General features: G+C 34.2%; 1 protein-coding gene across 1 annotated transcript; it reads left to right on the top strand.

Annotated features, from left to right (window-relative positions):
- The first annotated feature begins 9378 nt into the window (after positions 1–9378).
- On the top strand, positions 9379–20000 carry LOC136969162 (uncharacterized). Its single transcript, XM_067263257.1, has 10 exons — positions 9379–9503; positions 14999–15060; positions 16066–16212; positions 16285–16440; positions 18899–18978; positions 19043–19166; positions 19232–19324; positions 19395–19463; positions 19539–19679; positions 19748–20000. The coding sequence occupies exons 1-10, from the start codon at positions 9419–9421 to the stop codon at positions 19919–19921; spliced, it is 1131 nt and encodes a 376-aa protein (XP_067119358.1). The 5' UTR covers positions 9379–9418; the 3' UTR covers positions 19922–20000.
- The last annotated feature ends 114 nt before the right edge of the window (positions 20001–20114 follow it).

Raw genomic sequence — 20114 nt, 5'->3', positions numbered from 1 at the left:
ATTGTATGCAATTGGGCTACAAGAAGAAACAACTGTTGGCAGTTTTGTGAGAAATCTAGTAATTTTTATTAGTTTTCATTAAGACCCAAAAGCAGATTTGAGAAATGCTTTTGAACAATGAAATTCCAAATTACAAGTGAAACCAACCAATCCTTCTGTTATATGTGAGATTCTTAAAGATTACACCTACATGATCAACTCAGAACGTAGAAATTAGTGAGAAGCAATCCATTGAAATATCAGGATATTGTTTTTTCATGTGGTGATAAAAATACATCGGTAAGCTTCCAAATGGCGATATGTGTGATAGTTTGTTCACAAAATCTAGCGTTTTCACGCAAGTTATATTCTACCCAGAGAAATGCATAACTCGGGAGATGGATATAGACATCGAAAGAATCTAGATGCTGATCTGCAATAGCACAAATGCTCAGAAATATTCAATACATAAAACTGCATGCCTGGGTTGGATGGAACTTCAATTGGGATTGAGCACAGCTATAACCATGAACAATGATATCTAGAAACAACACTAGGAATATTTTGATTCGTGTGATTGCTAACAAAGTTCCTCAGAAACAATTTAATTTTCATGGTGATGGGATTACTTTGCAATGTAAAAGGTAAAGGAAATTTTCTAGGAGCTGTAAAATGCACTATTTTAATCCAGTTACTCAACAAGAAAATTCAAAATAAAGGGATGGGGGACCATTGGAAAAAAATATTCAAAGTGAAACTAAAAGAGCAAAGTACAGTAGCCTGGTGCAGTCCAATGAAAAGTTATATTGGTTTGCACCAGGAACGTTTCTCGTTGTGGGGTGCAATGTAGAATTATAAACTGGCCTGAATTAATTCATTCTGTGAAATTTGCATAGTCAGGGATTTTGCTAAATCGTGTACAAATATTTAATAGTATTAAGTAATTGGATTATTTGGTGCGTTTACAACTACTATACTATACCAGGAAAGGGATAGTCTCTTTTTGAAGCATGCAAAAATCTTATCCAAACCAGTCTGAAATGCACTGGAGTGCCAAAAATATGAATGTCTATGCATTCGTTGAAATTAACATGACATTTGATGCTCTTTCTTGCTAATCTTGGAGCAGATATGCTAAGCTTCACTTTTCCTATTCAAGTAGCCTTCTGGTGATGTGAGTACAGCCAGCAAGGATCTTTCAGTCTGAGATTGCTGATTTGGAAATTACTTTTCCAAAATTGAAAACAAATTCCTGAGCATTTGTGCCCATTGTCATTGGTGTGATAAGCCCTTACTATTATCTGCCTCACGTTTGTAGATATTTTAAAATAATTAATTTAATAATTTTATCTAAAAACAGTAGTGTACTGTACATCTGATCTGTGAAATCAAGGTCTATAAACAAGGTCAAGATACCATACTGTGATGCATCGCGGCAGTCGCCATATTTAGGCTCTTGGTGTGTGTGGATTTTCTAGAGAGCAGCTCATTGTTTCTTTCGATCTCAATTCTCAATTAGTTTTAGTTGGATTTCTTGTTATATATATATATTTAAATTGTTTGCTATTCAGCACCGAATTGCAAAAAGTCGACAGCCAAAGGTATAAGATTGTTGTTTCGTTTTCCATCTGATAGATCTAGGAGAGTGATGATTTATGAGTTAATATTAGTAATGGTTTATTAAAAATTATATACGGAGGAACCAGATTTATTATAATTGAATAATAGTAAATTTTCATCGTAAATAATTGAAGAAATGCTGCCTTAGGCCGCGACTCCACTAGCCGTAAAAGGGCCGTAAAACCCCTTACCGTAAAAGCTTTTACGCCCGAGCAGGTCGTAAAACCAACGTAAAAGCGAGTTGAGCAGTGTTCAACTCGCTTTTACGTTGGTTTACGACCTGCTCAGGCGTAAAATATCATGGTCACGTGATTAAAAAGCTTTTACGGTGAGGGGTTTTACGGCTAGTGGAGTCGCGGCCTTAAAGATTTTTTGTTCCAAGATGACGTTTTATTGTTTGATAATATACTCTCTTAATGTACTGTACTGTACATTAAGAAAAATCATGATTGCTTACATTTAAGCAGCTTTTTTAACAAATGTTTTTAGGACATTAAAAATTGCTTTTTCAGATTTAAAAGAATATTTAACACAGGAATATTAATATCAAATATTCACTAATTAATTAATTATTCAAAAACATTTATATTTAGCAGATGAGCCCGTCGTTGCTCGGACAAAAAGTAATTATAGCGAAAATTAAGATTATTAGATTATAGCCCATCTTACCGGGTGCAAGAATTAGGTTCCCCTCTTCCGAAACTAATTAGAGAATTTTTAAATGGATGTAAAAATATGTTCGATTTTCCGCAAAAACGTAAAATGCATTTAAAATAGCACAGTAGGAGCGGGGGAAATTTCCCTCTCCCGCGGGGGGAATTTCGAAAAATCTCTTCTTAATGTACAGGAGGGTCTAATGATGTGTTCACTTGTTTATAATCGATCAGCGCAAATCGCAACCGTCAATCTCGTAACGGTCAACTCTTTGATAACAGGTGCGTGTCTGGGAATTGTAACGGATAAGTTACGGCGGCGCTGATCGATTATAAACAAGTGAACACATCATTAGACCCTCCTGTACATTCTTATGACGTACAGTACTTAATGCATATTTTATAATTGTTATTGCTTTTATAACTTCACATTCTGATAGTACATGCAGCAGATAGCGTTATTTGTGTCATTCAGTGTGATCATGTTGCATTTTCAGAGGTAAGTTTTAGTGAAATTGAAAAATACAATATGAGGTTACTAATAGAGATTTAAATATTTTTTTAGATGAAATCAAAAATTCAGTATATAAACTGCTTTAATATTTAACGCTTTTTCTAAAATGTTTGCAGTGTGCATCATTAAAGTGCTTTCAATTAACCTTGTTTAAATTACATTATAACATGGTCCTGAGATCAGTACTAGTCTAGAGACTTTGTGGTAAAGTTCGTTTTCTGACATGTATAACACGGGCGGACTGGCCAGGTGGAAAATTCTATATGGGCGGTATACAGTTTGGGCCGTTTTTCTAAATATGTACATAATATACCGTTTTGTTCGGTTTTATTTTAAAAGAATTGATTTATTTTTTTCATCAAGTAAGGTAAATTTCAATTTTTAGGTGTAATATAGATATATGTGCAGGCCTTTATCGTTTTACCCGGCCCTACCCGAGTCCAACACTACATTGGCCTGACTCGGCCCAAACACAAAGCATCCTAGAAGAAAAATAATCAAAACAGACAAAATTGGTCATTTGTTTACGTTGCTAGAAACTATTTATCACTCCTATGAATATTAATGCTAAACTTTGGAAGCACGAGTTATTAGTTTTTCACCCAGCCACCAAAACGCAAACAGTAGTCATAACAGATTTAGTGGCCAATTATATCATTTCCTTTATTTTAGGTAAGTAAAAAATGTTATTCAATAATAATTTCTTTATATTTCAAACAATTTAATTAAAACATCTAATTTTTAGGTTCAGCTAACTAATTTTTAGTTTGCCATTCACCCACGATGGCGTTGATTGTAGATGGGCGACCTGCAGCGTGGCACAAAATATTACAAAACAATATAACGCTATATAAAATAAAATTTTAAAATACTGACATCTAGTCGTTTGTAATCGTACTAAATACCAACAGTCTGCTTGTATATATATTCGACGTAACTAGAGTTGGCCTTTGGATTGGCATATACTTTGGGGTTATACTTTTTGGGTTGGCATATACCAGTGGCGTGCCGTCATTGGAAGCGCCGATTCCACCTTCCAATGACCTTCCCTTGTATTTTATAAAATATAAATTTTCATATTTTAACGTACTTTGAATTAATTAAAATGAATATTTTATTATAACTGCATTATGTATCTTTTACAAATTTCTATACTACATGTGAAAAAAAACGATAAGATTGCTATTGTATATTCGAATAATTCGGTGGCGGAAGGAATGTCGAAACCGGGTCAGTTTCTAATCAGCCAGATTATATAGGCATTAGCACATGCGGTTTACAGAGCACCAACCTCACCCGGTTTAGCTGGTAGAAGCGACACGCGTACGGAGTCCAACTTTATAACCCGGACCGGTTCTGAGCTGTTAGCCGCCTGCCTGTCAACTTCCAAGCAGCCAGATTATAGGCATTGGCGCATGCGCTTTACAGAGCACCAACGTCACGGTTTAGCTGGTAGAAGCGACACACGCGTAAAGAGTACGCGACTTTATATCCCGGAGCGGTTGTGGGCTGTTAGCCGCCTGCTAGATATTCGGCCACCCTCGCCCGATTATGCGAATCATGAGCAGACTAGATCAACGGCGGGCAACCCGCGGGCCAGCTACGGCTGGCGAAAAGTTTCTATCCGGCCCGCGAGATCTTTAATAAATTATTAAATTGGAAAAATAACTATTAATTAGTTATTTTTCCAATTCTTTGTAATTTTCGAAAACGATAAAAAAATAAATGTAGTAATTAACTTTTTATTTATTTATTTCATATTTGCAGACTAAAAAAATTACGAGTCACAAGAAAGCGTCAATTAACTACTACGGCGCGGAAAAAAACGTAAAATTTATTCTGGCCCATGTTATAAAAAGGGTTGCCCACCCTAGACTAGATTTATAACAACCCAACCGATAGGAGTTTACTGGCATGTTTTTATGATAGTTCTGTACAGTTGACAGGAGTTTTAAAAAATCCATTAAAATATTTGATATATTTATTCTGCGTTTATTCCGCTCTCCCATCTTATATTACTTACGGATTTCGATGTTAAACCGGTGATATTACGATTTAGTATGTCCCATCTGTAAGGGGATGCAGAAAAAACGTGTACAATTCTACTACAGTGTTAAAAATTAACTGTTACTTTGGCATCATCATTTACAACTAAATTTAATGAATGAAACGCACAAGGTACAAAAAAGCTCTAGAATTTATTTTCCTTAAATTTACGATTTATATATCCGTTGTCATAAAAATTTGTCTTTCCACTGTTTTCCCAAGACTACAGATATTCAGGTACAAAGTAACTGGTTTCGACTTATTTCTACTTAAGAAGTGACTAAATAATTAAGAGATTAGGGAATGGGGACATAAATAAAATCCTGTTGAAAGAGCCAGAATTTTACTTCAACAAAAGCTTAACAGAACCAATCACTCGCTCAGTACAGTGGGAAACTGATTTCCGTGTACACCTGGTATTAAAACGAATTAGTTAGAAAACGAATGACTATTAAGTTTAACATAGTTAGATTTTTACAGCTACGGTGAGAAACGTTTAAAATTTACAACAGCCCTGTGGCGTCCTTTGAGATATACTAGTGATGCGACAAAAGAGGCATTTGACATTGACCGGTATCGGCACCCTCGGGATTTGGCACGCACACACTCACTACACACCTACCTGGACCGTCACTAGTTCCATTCATTAGCTACTCGTATCAAGATATTTGACTAAGTGGATTGTTTTAAGATTTAAAAAGTAAAGACTATTTTATGTTATTTTTAAGTACGTTTCTTTACAAAGCTATATTTTAATTATAATTTTCTTTAAACGTATATTAATACAATCGAACAATACATTGTACCAGGTATGTACATCCATCGCACATTTTATTTCACCGAGTAAGTTTTTATAATTTATTTTTAATTTTAGCCCTTATATCGTGGCTAGCGATTCAGAATGTAATTGTGATATTAAAAATACATTTAGAGAAGTCTACAGTTTTTACTGGCTTATCGAACAAATGAATACGAATGGACCCTAGACCAGTGATTCTTAACAGGGGGCCGCGGCCCCTGGGAGTCCATAAGAAGTTTGCCGGGGCCGCCAAATTATGCAAAATTTCCTTCAGAATATAATAAAAAGAAAATTGATGTATAATCCGAATATCGTATTGAAAAGTGAAATAAGAAAGATAAAGTTTTCCTATTTAGTTTTTATTTATTTATTTTGTATTTCTTCCTACATACAACTTTGTTAGTACAGAAGAAATAAATGTAAATATGCTACTTACACCGCAGTATTTACTTCTTTTATTCCAAAGCAATTTTAAGAAACTATTAATGCTTGGAATTTTAAAAATAATTAGGAAAAATAGTAGGCTTTGAAAATTTAAATATTTTTGCAAAAGATATGCAAAATCCTTACGACAAGTGGGCGTTTTAGTTTTAGTTTAGTTTTAGCATCGACATTGGATCGATTTATCGACATGTTTCTTATTTTATTTTCTGTTAAAAATTAATGAGTTTTCATGTTTAATTGTGAAGTTTGAATGTTATTTAAATAGATAATGAAATAATAAAGTTATGATTTACATTTATTATATAAAAAATAAAGCAATAATAAAAAAATCAATTTATTATAGATAAATTATCAAATTATCAAATATAAATTATTATTAAAAAATGGGGGTCACAAAAAATTATGAAATATTTGGTGGGCGGCGAGTATAAAAAGGTTAAGAACCACTGCCCTAGACCATCACTGACGCGCAATTAACTGATTGCCCCTGGAAGTCGGCTTCTTACAGAAACAGCTTCCCTGTCATCAAATGTCACGGCACGCCACTGGCATATACTTTCGTAGACTGTCCATACGCGCTTGACCCCTTTTCAAGATTAAATGAAGCCCGGGGAAGTATATGTACTGTACATTCGTAAACAATTATATCATCCCTTAATTAAAGACGCAAAAATAAATCAACCCAAGGGCCAACCCTAATTGCAAGGACTATCTGGTAATTTAACCCGACTTCACTGCACATTTCATATAGAGCTGTAAAGTTTAACCAACGCTTTGTATCGTCGCATTCACTTTTTTGGTTTTTTGCTAATTTTTACTATTAATCTACTGTGGTTTATCCGAATTATAGAAAAAGGTATGTTAAATATTTGAAATTTTACGGAAATAGAATTTTTAATGTGGAATTTCGAATTTTAAATATACAAGTTAGAATTTCCATTTAATAATAATGTTACCATTAATTTCCAAAATTGAAATTAAGACTGATCCAGAAAATTATTAATACAGTCAAACCTGTTTTTATGCGGGGGATAGGGACCGCATTAAAAAAAACGCATTAAAAAAAATCTCACGAAACTTCACGAATGGCTGTAAATAATAGTTTTCGCAACACAATTAAAAAATAATTTTTTTATGCGGTCAACAGGGACCGCATAAAAAAAGTCTCACGTAGAAAATAACTCAAAACCGTACGAAATAGAATTTATTGACAACAGATGTCAGCACTTGACTGCATCGTCTGGTCTATCGTCTGTTTTACATATTTTTGTCCAGGTGGTGTTTTGTTGACTTAAAAAGTAAATTATTTCATTTTTCGCATATTCGTGCAATAATATTACTATAATAAGTGCATTTATGCTATAATAAGTTTATTTAGCTATAATAAGTCAACGTGAGACATGACGAATCGCACGAGACTAGTCGCCAACTATACCGCACAAATTAAAAATTCGCATTAAAAAAATCGCACAAATAAAAATCGCACATAAAAAGAGCGCATAAAAACAGGTTTGACTGTATTTTAAAAACAATTCAGACTTACAACTGGACAGTAATAAATACAAAAATCACTTATGAGAACGTTTCAACTTCGCGTTACTTTCAATGATGGACTGACTTTGAGGTTCGCACATGGTTTTGTACAATAAAAGCTCGATGACATATATCTGATATTTTACATTCACATCAATTCCAGTATACCCATGTTAATTTATGAATACAGTAATACCCCGAACTTACGCGATAGGTTAGACGAGCGATAACCGCGCAAGTCGGAGTATAATTTCGCATATAAATACATACAAATTATTTTTAATTGGGGCCGGAGACTAAAGAGAACAATAATTTAGGGAAAATGTTTAATAAAATCTTAGATAATACACATGTATAACAAATTATATTATTAAAATCGTAAACCGAAGTTATTTTGATGTAGAAGGCTTCATAAAATCTAACAAATTCGCCTGATGGCTCAAAAATTTTTTTTCTCTCCCAAAATTTCCTCGTAGCATACTAATAATTTTTTTATTTCTCGTTTTGTAGAAGAAATGCGCTCTGCGTTGGAGTCTATATTTTCTAAAATTTGTAACCTCTTTTCGTTTTTGTATTGAAATCTTTGATAATGTTTTCTTTACATTCCAAAGATAAAGTTTTTCTTTTCTTGTTTGATGCAGAAGAATCAGTTCCACTTCGTTTGGATGACATAGTAGTCTCTCAAGTCTCCGTAGATATAACAAACACAGAAATAAATAACACAGAATAAATTGTATTTATGCGTCGATTCCGCGCGACATGTCTGAACATATAAGTTGAGCAATAGTGTGGTGGGAGTGAGTAATCAAGAGTTGCGTGGCGCTCAAACAAAAGACGAATCAACGAGATTTAAAAATCGCGTAACTCCGGGTTCGCGTAAGTCGGGGTAGCGTAAGTCGAGGTATTACTGTATATGAATAAATATTTGTGATTTACAAGGAAGTTATTATCTCTCGCAAATACTTTTGAAGATTTACTTTTACATAATATGTAAAGTTTGTGAGAATGGTTTTCTTTTTTCTTCATCTAATTTTAATTTATAAAAATGTATAATCTGAGCTCCTGTTTGCACTTTGTGTAATGTAAAAGTGCATGCGAATACAGAAAACTAAATATATTTTTATTTTAACAAATATCTCCAAATTTCTTTAATTTTGCATTTCAAAACTAAATAAATTTATCCTGGTACTTTATTATACGAACCATTGACATAGCTTTTTATTTTGAAACCTATTTAGTCAAAGCCTTTAATTATATATACCTTTGGCTATCGAACTTTTACAATTCAGTGCTGAATATAAACCATTTAATATATATATATATTAAATGGTTTGTTATACAGTTATTCTTGTTATTTATATACATATAAACAAGAAATGTAACTAATTGAGGTCAAAAGAAAGTAACAATCAGCTTCGCTCTAGAATCACCGTACACACCAAAAGAGCCCCAACATAGCGACTGCCGCGATGCATCACGGTATCGTGTCTTGGCCTTGAGTTTATAGACAGTGAAATAGTGTTAAAAAGTGAACCTTGCGGCGTTTTCAAGAACTAAACCGTATTTACTGGCGAAATTATCTATTTTCGGCACCGTCTTTATCTCTCATATTCGGAACTGACGTTAAAAAACTAATAATAGATTTTTTTTATAAAAGGTATTTCGATACTTTAAAATTGTCGATCGGTATTTTAATAATAAAATAATTTTGGCTATTAGTAGGCGAATTTTTTTAGTAATCTTTGTAACGAATACGTCATATTTATCAATTTCTGGAAGGGCGCTGGTAACGTTACACGTGTTTAATTAAAAGACAAAGTTTGTGACGAAATGGATGTTGCTGCTTCGACCACAGAAAAAATAGAGGGAGAAGAAATGACAAACTACAAAGTACCTGTTAAGAAAAAGAAAAAGAGTGAGTGAACCTTCGAGGATTAGTTTGAACTAGTTTAGACAAGTGCTTTACTGATCGGTAGAGGTTACTTTTAGTTACCTAGTGTATAGATAGGTCTATATGTCGCAGGGATATGATAAAAGTGGGGATTTGGTCAAATCCCTAAGGGAGATGATCAATTTACTGAAGATGTTAAAATAAAGGTTCGATATTGACATTTCCCTAATTAAATGAAGTGATTTGATCAAGTCTCTAAACTGGTTTCGTGAAATGACAAAAAAAGAAACAACAAAGTAAGAAGTACCTTGAAAGATGTGAAAAGATAGAGATAACGCCAAGTTTATTTATTTTTATTGAAACACATTGTAGATTTGTGACACCTGGAGTTACAGAAGACGTTACTTTTTTACAGGCACATCTATTTGTTTTGCATTGTACCTTGGATTTTTCACAGGAACATTTCTTAAACCTTTGACCTCCGAATAAAGATAATTTTCCAGCAATTTCTTGCAAACTTAGCTTTATCGGTGGGATGGTTTTGGTAAATGTGGTTGTAGCTATTTGAAGAGCGTTTCTAGGAAGTCAATTTTTTACAATGCCAGCTGAAGTACCAATTTGGTATAAACCATTTTTTTTATCTAATACTATCCCCGTAATATTATTTCCATCTAATGGACCTCTATCTACCTTAGGTACAGTACATCAACCAAAACTGTGGAGTCTGACTTGTTTATTTTATCTTTTCACTAAAATAGTACAGGGATTTGATCAAATCACTTATTTTTTTAGGGAACTGACTCTATAGAATTGTCATTTTAACATCTTCAGTAAATTGATCATATTCCTTGGGGATTTGGTCAAATCCCCATTTTTATCATATTCCTGTGACATATACACTGAGTACCTTAACTTCCACTAACAATAATATACCTAATAATTTTTTAAATCATTTTATGACATAATATTACAAGGTTTAAGCCTTTAATTCATCATATCACACATATATTGATGATCATATCACATATATTTTTTCAGATACTTATACAGGATTTATGTATTATGAATCCATCAGAATTTTCTGATGATCCAGCAACAAGCGAAACACCCAATAAAAATAGTCATGGCAGTAGTTTCAAAATTGTTGATAAATATGCATTAGAATATCATGATATTCTAATGCATATTTATCAACAATTTTGAAACTACTGCCATGACTACTTTTTAAATGAATGCATTCTTTTAAAAAATGCAAAGTTACATTGTTGATAAATATGCATTAGAACATCATGATATAAAGCTCGAATGCATTTTTTCAAAGAAGAGCACAGACTTAAAATGGATATTATGAAGGAAGAAGATTTAAGAAGAAAGAGGGAACATGATTGTAGAATCGAAATTATGAAAGAAGAAACCAGCAATGAGTTGCTCAACTTTCCTGGCAACATTTAAAAGTTTGGTAGTGCCATAACTAGTGCCATACTTCAATTGTCCTAACTAGTGTCAGGAATCCTTGACAACCAGAAGATCTCGATGACCTTCCTGTTAAACTAACATCATCCAGTGACAATGTGAGCGGGTCTAACTGTCCTGAGGACGATCAAAAGGATTGACAGTAATGGTCTATAACCCCCGGCTTCTCACACTAATAATGAGTAAAATCGTCATTAAGTCTGACCCTACTGGATATACACATGACCCCTATTATCTCCCCACCCCTTCAACCTTTAACCGCCAAACTTTAATAGCATTGATCCTCCTAATACACAAACCTCCCTGAAAAATTTCAGGAATTTTTGAAAAAAGCACAGGTGTTATTAAGCTTCAAAGAGGGTAAACAACATTGTGCTCCCCCACACAAACATCCATACATACAGAAATTACTCCCGAATGTTTTTGCATTTGTTGACATTTTGAGGTCCCAGAGTCCAAAAATTAGAAATCTTGGGAGTAATTTTTTGATCGATTACCATACTTTCTCTCTTTTAACAGCTGGGAAAGTAAAAATTTTAGACAAACTCCCACTGACCTTCCTTAATCTCAAGAATGGAGTTAGTTAAATGAAAGACGAGACCAGATATGGAAAGCTTAGGGGCAGGAGGCCCCAATTAACTGTATACGAACTTCTGGTTATTTCAATTAAAAAATTTTCCCTCTATAGCAGTTAATAGATGACTGGCACAACTCTTACTAACAGGAAAAGTAGTTCAGAGGCAGGACAATACTAATTTGAGGTGGAGAGCATATATAATAAATTAAATTAAATTAATTAAAAATTTGATTAAAAAATTGCAGTGTGGCATTGTGAGCATGTCATAATAAATAATTGCTTGTTATAGGCAGTATTGTATTTAATAATAATTAAAACTTAATACAAATAATGTTTATCAAACAACTCAATTATATAGATAATAAATTTTATTTGAATTTTGTGATGGTTTATTTATGAATTATGTATATCGAAGTCTGTAATTACATACAAATTTCATTAAAAAATTAATTACATATACCTAATTCACCAAAAGGTTGTATTATTTTACTGTACTCCTAACAGCTATTCCTCCTCGAACAGTCCAATCCCAAGCACCATCTTCATTACATTCAATCCATACAATTTTATTTATCTTATTTCATATTACAGTTGATTCTGCTTAATTGGGACATGTTGGGACTAATTCATTTTGGCGCAATTAAGCGGCTGTCCCAATTAAACGAACAGATATTGGGACCTTGAATAAGTTCTCGCTGTTTTTTCGTAAAAATTAATGCTTTATTTAAAAAAAGTCATACAAAACATGTTACTGAAAGTATTGTCCATCACTAGCCACTACTTTCTCCCATCGTTCTGGCAGCATTTGAATTCCATGTCAGAATTCAAATGCTGCCAGAACGATGGGAGGCTATCCAAGGATCAACCCAATTTTTGGCATCTTCATAAGAATGGAAGTGCTGCTCAGCCAGGCCATGTGCCATCGATCGGAACAAGTGATAATCGGAAGGGGCAATGTCTGGTGAATACGGCGGGTGGGGTAGGACTTCCCATTTAAGTGTTTCCAAGTAGGTTTTCACCAGTTGTGCAACATGTGGCCGAGCATTGTCATGTTGCAAAATCACTTTGTCATGTCTCTGCTCGTACAATGGCCGTTTTTCTTTTAATGCTTGGCTCAAACACATCAATTGTAGTCGATAGCGATCTCTTGTGATGGTTTCGTTCGGTTTGAGCAGCTCATAATAAACTGCACCTAGCTGATCCCACCAAATGCAGAGCAGAAGCTTTGAGCCATGGATATTCGGCTTTGCCAATGATGTTGATGCATGGCCAGGCTTACCCCATGATTTTCTACGCTTAGGATTATCGTAGTGAATCCACTTTTCATCCCCAGTCACGATACGATGCAGAAAACCTTTCCTTTTCTGCCGTTGAAGCAGCTGTTCACATGTGAAAAGACGCCGTTCGACGTCTCTCGGCTTCAACTCATACGGCATCCAATGTCCTTGCTTTTGAATCATTCCTAATCCTTTCAAACGTTTTGAAACTGTTGTATGATCAACTCCTAATGATTCTGCAAGTTCAGCTAGCGTCTGACATGAGTCTTCATGAAGTAATGCCTCCAATTCCTCGTCTTCAAACTTTTTCGGTGCACCAGAACGTTTTTTATCTTCAATGTCAAAATCATTATTTTTGAAGCATCTAAACCAATCTCTGCATGTTGTTTCCGACAGAGCATGGTTACCGTAAGTTTCAACAAGAATTCTGTATGCTTCAGCTGCAGATTTTTTTTGAATAAAATAGTGCAATAAAATTCCCTGCAAATACTCTTTTTTTGGCACAAAATGCGACATTTTTAACACCACGAGAAAAAAAGTTGTTAACACTTCGGCGAAATGACATATACTGATTTTCAAGGTCGCTTATTGTACTTCCTTACAGATGCGTCACCATCTAAAAATACATGCACACAGTTCTAGTAACGCCACCTGCTGTAAAACAGCGAGAACTTATTCAAGGTCCCAATAATAAATTCTAAAATAAAATATGTAATACGTAGGTAAAAATAATAATTAGGTACCTATTTTAATGCTTTATTAAACCAAACTACAGAAAATATTTATATTATAAATTTACCAGACTCACGACGATAGATAATACTAGTGTTGCCAAATACAGTATTAGTAGTGACATACACATGGGTTGACCATTTGATTCTTTCCTGATCAAAGAATTTTTCCTTTCTTAGTTAGAACATGTTCTAACTAAAAAGGGAGAAAGGAAAGGGTTCATCCAAAAGTCACCTTACAGTCTTCTTTTGATTACAGTTTCCTTTACTTGAAGATGGGCCACTTTGGCACATAGAAGTGTCCATAGAATCTGCCAGCTCCGGATGCTGGTCTCAACGATGGGATGGCTACTGTTCAAATCTAGATGTAATTATGTACACTACATCTTCCAAGGAAACTCTAGCTGTATTCCAACTCAGACTTTGGAAAAGCATCCAGAGATCTTTGTCTCTCTGCTTTTAAAGGGATTATCCAGTCCAATCCAGAGTAGGGTCAGTAGCTCGCATTCAGGTTCATCTCAGACTGGATCCCTGTGTGATATGTCCCACTATGGTGACATATCACACAGGGAAAACTGAACTGCCCAAGCAAAAGACAAAATTGCTTTGTTTCTGCCAATTGTTAGGCCTACATGACATTAGTGTAGAAGTCTACATATTTTTGGAAGATTCCTAAAATATATCAAAACTTGCTAAATTCCTTTTCTGCTACTGTCCCAATTAAGTGATTAAATTATGTATTAATTTATTAGTTTGGTTTCTATTCTTTTGGATTTGGCCCAATAAAGCGGCTGCCCCGATTTAACCAGTCACCCAATTAAACGGAATAGACTGTATTTCATTTTTGTACACATACTCTGCAAAGTAACACAAATCTTCTGCAACGTTTGCCGAGATTAGTGCACTAATTGTCTGAATTTGGTGGATTTACTACTAGTAAGAAATTGGCGTTTTTAAGCTTTTAGACTTTCTATGTAAAACAATTTGATTTTAATATAAACTTTTGCTTTTATGTATCGTTGGTAGGGAGTCACAAAGTCGTAAGCACTCGTGAGTCAAGTTTATGGGAGGAGGAAGAAAAGGGCTCATCTCTCGGATTACTTGTGGTACTAGCTTGATTTTTTTGTGAGTGAAGGTCTTCCAAACATACTCAAACCAATATATTATGAGTGATTCCCTCTTATAAAAGTATTTTAAATAATACTGCTAAATTGCACATACGACATTTGTCCTGCATAACCAAAGCTCTGGCTTATACAACCATTCAAAAGTAACACTACGGACATAAGGTCCTGCAATGGACTATGATATTTTGTCCGTGACGCCATGATGCATGCAGTTTTGGCAATAGATCTTTTGCCTCCTGGCGATGATATATCAAGCAGTTTAATTTTTATGCTCTAGATTTTCTTTATTTAATCTTTAAATTAATTATTTATATGTTTATCTTATTTTTTTTAGAGAAGCCAAAAAAGTGTAATAAACCTGATAAGGTGCAGTCTACGGAGAAGCTACTGAAAGAGGTATGCTATTTTTAATTAAAGTTTTTAAAATATATGACCATTGCCATTTTAACTTCCATCTTATATTATATATAACTTTTTGTAAGATTTGACAAAAGACATTGAGATTAAATATAGATGATATTAATTTATGAACATGTAAAAAAAATTTTTTATTTATTTTACTGGTCTTCTCTTTGGTTCATTTATATCTGTGGTAACGTGGTGTTCTGACCTGAAGGCTGGAGACACACAAGCATATAAAGTATTTTAAATTAAACTAAGATTTGATCGATTGATTTTTGTTCCAAGAACAAGATTGTTACTTTAGATGCAAAATGCCGTTAAAATTTTGAATTTTACATCAAGCAATTGGGCATAGTTCTATATCGATCTTTGACTTTGGCAATATGGTCTCTCTCTTCAAAAATGCAAAAGAAAGCATGTGAGTCTTGGAATCTTAAATTTTGAGTTGGCATAATGCGATCTCTTAACTATTTTGATGTATAGAAACACAAACGTAGAATTTGTCAAGTCTACAGAGTTAAATTGGGACAAAGCTAAGGATTTCTTTTTATTTTTAAGTGAAATGAGTGTACAATTTATTAAATATAAGATGTTGCATCTTTGAAGTTTACCATGAATGTTTTTAAGTAAACAAGTAGAAATTGCAAATAACTGAGACCATAGGCAAAAGGTCGACTGACATGTTTTATTTTAATGTAATGTATTTTTTTTTTTTAATTTCAAACTTATAAATTTCTATAACTTTAATATAATTATATTAGTCTCCTAGCTTATAAAATCCTAAATTTTATTAACAGTAGTAATTTCCCATGTTTATGAAGAAAATAGGTTAATTTGAAAAGTTTACCATTATCCAAAAACAAAATTAGAGATTATTTTTTTGATAAAATTTTGTAATGCATGTTCTTTTGTTTAAATGTGGAGTTCTTTTTTGGAAATTTGAATGAGAAGACACCCGTTATAATGCTATTTATACCGAGAAAATCTTTACTTCTGCAGGCACGGCTTCACGTCGACAGGTTTGAATACGAAGAGGCTGCAAGATGCCTGAAGAGGATACTGTGCAGAGAACCGGACAACCTCGAGGCACTGGATTCTTTGGCTGAACTACTCATCGAAACCAGAGAGTTTGACCAAGCGCACGACGTATCCTTTGTATTGGTGACAATGTACATTCTTTTTTATTAAAAAACTTTTGGTCTTTAACCCATAAATCAGCTCTTGCTGAAAATCGTCAAATTGCGTCCAGATGGCGGGTACGGTTCGTATTTTATGCTGGCACAAATTTCTGAAGGAGAAGAATCCTTACATTATTATAAAAGGGGAATTCAAATTCTAGAAACACTGTTATGTGATGAAGGCCAATCAACAGAGGTAAACTTATTCTCTCTCTGTGTGTGTGTGTGTGTGTATATTAATAATTATGTATATTGAAATAATTATGCAAAGAAACTACTTACAGAAAAAACATTTGAGCTGCAATGGATAGGAAAACACGCATTCTATGTGGAAATTGTGTGTCACGTGTCTACTCAATAGTTGAGTTCTTGCTCTGCACGGGCCAGCATATTCATGTCTGTGGATTGGTGGATGGCAGTGACAATACGTGATCGTTACTCTGGCAGATTTTGTGGAGAGGTGGCATGCCTGTCACAAAATATACTGCATCCTTCGCATACCCCCATAAAAAAAATCACGGAGCAGATTATGAAACTTCTTTGTGGCTGTGATGGGCACATCATCTCATTGGAACTGCTGGTCACCGTGAGCCCTCCTAATTACAGTGTTAAGAATTGCTGCAGCACATCTAGATTGGTTATCCCAATTACGGTGCATTCGGAAAATTCCAAATATGCTCAATGGTAAAAATCACAAGGTTCTTCCATATCATATTCACACATTACAGAAATAGACTTTCGTGCTTAAATGGAATGTTGCTGCGTCAGAGAAAACTAGGTGGCTTACATAATCTTCGTTCTCCTCCATGTCCACACAGGATTGACAATGTTATGATTTTGACATTTGGTACGAGGCTCATATCGACTACAATTTGTATGGTTTTGTAAACAGTGATTTACAAAAATCTTTCCACCCACCCAGTCATCTAGGACAGGCTCGGTGTGCAAGGACTTAACAGAATCGGAGAACATTTGTATATGATACACGTCATATTGTGCTTTCGTTTTAATCACAGAACTAGTCTCTTCGTCTCTTCAAACTGATGGTACTGTACCAATATTATATGTTGTTCTAATTTGGTGGATCTCTATCAAAATGCTGTTGTACCATTGTAATGGAATTTGTTTTTGCTAACTCCATCACAGCACTTTCTCCTGGATTCATGCATTCTTCTCCTTTGCTATGAGAAGAATCACATCAATATTTGTCCTGCATATTTGTGTGTGGAGTTTTCCTATCCATTGATGGCTCACACATTTTCCTGCAATAAACAGTTTTCTTGGAACAATTGTTTAATTAATACATTCATTTAGAATCACTCTGTATATTGGGAAAGGGTCGGGCCAATGACCAAGTATGAAAAATTGTTTTTTTTTTTTTTTTTTTAATATCCAATGAGAACTCGACATCTGTAAGGTGCTTGTTTCTTTTACAGTGGGTGATCGGTTAACGAACATAATCCATTCCAAGACTTTGTTCACTATTCGAATTGTTTGTTAACCGATTATCGATTTACCATAGGTTTTTATGGGAATTTGATTAATTCATTCTGGAAACTCCAAAAAATAAAACATACAAATACATATATACTTTCTTACTACATTTAATAGTAAAAATACATTAATAAAAATACAAGACTGAGTATATATCATGTTTTTTCCATTTGTGGGGATTAATCTGTCCAGTGTCAATTGGTTTTCTCTTCTTTGGGATTTCTCAGAATTCATTAATAGCATTGTAATTGTAGAGATCCCTGAACCTATTAACCTCAACCTGGTTTGGATACCATTCTAAGACCATTGTTCTGATATCTTCCCACTTTAAAAGATGTTTAATAACAGATATCAGCATTAATCCTCTTTTTCAGAAGAAAACATATCTCACCAAGTTTCTTGGTGTTCTTCTGTTGTCAGATCCGTTTCAGGTTCCATTATGAGTTCTTCAATGTTGTTTATTTCTCAGATGTGATTTTTAGTACTCCTTTGGCTACTTGAATCATCTTGATTATACTGTATCGTTCTTAGATAAGATTGAACTGCGACCTATTGTAAACCTGTATTCAGCAACATCAGCATCTTCTGCACACTCTACCTTTGCTATTATACTCTCATCTTTTGCAAATCAAAATCCATACAATACTTAATGAGTGCCCACCCAACAGTCTCATGAATACCATAAAAAAATTATTTGCCAGAAAACTAAAAGGCTGGAATTACAAGGGAGAGTTTCAAAGTTTGGAGGAATACTATCAGGATCAGTATATACCGAGTTGAGCGTCGATGTCGACGTCTCCCGTGCTCTGAAAAGTTTAGAATTGTTGCCTGAAGACAAGGGAAGATCCATTGATATTCATTATTTTATGTCGCTGCTTGTGTTTATTCTGAGACATGTTCATTGTCCGAACATAAAAAATTTTCACAAAAGTGTTCATTATCTGATTTGTTCGTTAATCTCACCCACTGTACTAATATAATTCTTTACACTGTACTACAGGTTGGGAGGGGGGACAATTGTGCAAAAATATTTGGGGACATGTTCTCCCCTCTGTCCCTAAAGGATTGGTGTCCACACTTTACCTTAAGTAGTTAAACTAGTATCAAGCAGAAACTTCTAATAAATGTGTAATAATTTTAACAGTTTCTTTCACATTCAGGTTAAAAACCACGAAATTTTAAGGAAGGATCTTACAGAAGCGTATTGTTCGATAGCCGAAATTTACATGACAGATCTCTGGTAAATGCTAATTAAAGCAGACGATTTCTTCGATCCTTTTCTTTACTAATTTTGTATTTTGTAGTGATGATGATGACGCAGAAGAACAGTGTAGATTTCACATAAACAAAAGTTTGGAATGTGGCCCTGAGTTTCCTGAAAGTCACCAATGTCTGGCGAGTTTCTTGTTAATACTGCAGAAGAAAGAGGTATAGTATTAATTGATGCCTAGAATATTTCATATTAATTACTAATTAATGTAATTAATACCAAGGAGTCCAAGGAAGCTGCAACAAAAAGCTTATCATTTTGGTTGCCTCAATACCGAGCGGCAAGAGAAGGACGAACCGACAATTCCGACAATGAAGTAAGTGGCACGTTCTGTAGTTTAGTGGAGAATACAGAATTGATGCTTAAAATTTGTTTAATTTTTACAGCCCTTTTTAGTGAATTATGATTTTAGGATAAACACGTGCAAAATATTAATTGAACTAGAAATGTATGATGTAAGTGTAGCATGCATGTTTTACAATTATTTCTGAACTAATGCAATAGTAAACTAAATGAAAACTCTATTATAGGAAGCATCCGAAATTTTGGATGGCTTAATAGAGGAGAATGATTCTGTCCCAGAAACGTGGTATCTGCTGGGTCTGTTGAATTATAGCAGAGGGGAAGCTTACTGGGGAAATGCTCGTTATTACTTTAAGAGAGCCCTAAAGGTAATTCTTAGTTGCTTTGTCTCGAGTAATCGATACATTGTGACAAACTAATTGATGGTTGCTTGCAGCTCAAAGAAATTGGAGTTCCACATGACCCTGAACAGATTAGCCAGGCAGAGTCATGTTTAACCGAAATGGGTCCAGGAAGTGATGGAGAGGAAGATGACGAGAATGAAGAAAATGAAGCGGTTGATGACAATGTGGACTTTGCTTCGGATTCAGAGGAAGAAATGGAAAGTTAGCCTTATTTGCATATTTTGTTTGTAAATAAAAAACGTACCTTGATGTGTGTAGCAAATAAAAGCCAATAGCAAACCTGTACATTTATTATGTCTTGTAATTCTGTCCAGATTAAGAGAGGGCATATAAAATTGCCATTACACACATTGAATAAAATCTCTTTCAGCAATTAGGATTCAAGTGATTGCACAAAGA

The sequence above is a fragment of the Centruroides vittatus genome, unplaced genomic scaffold (genome assembly GCF_030686945.1).
Source record: "Centruroides vittatus isolate TY-2023 unplaced genomic scaffold, ASM3068694v2 contig_1743, whole genome shotgun sequence".
NCBI classification, from domain to species: domain Eukaryota; kingdom Metazoa; phylum Arthropoda; class Arachnida; order Scorpiones; family Buthidae; genus Centruroides; species Centruroides vittatus.
This window is presented reverse-complemented; position numbering and strand designations above follow the sequence as displayed.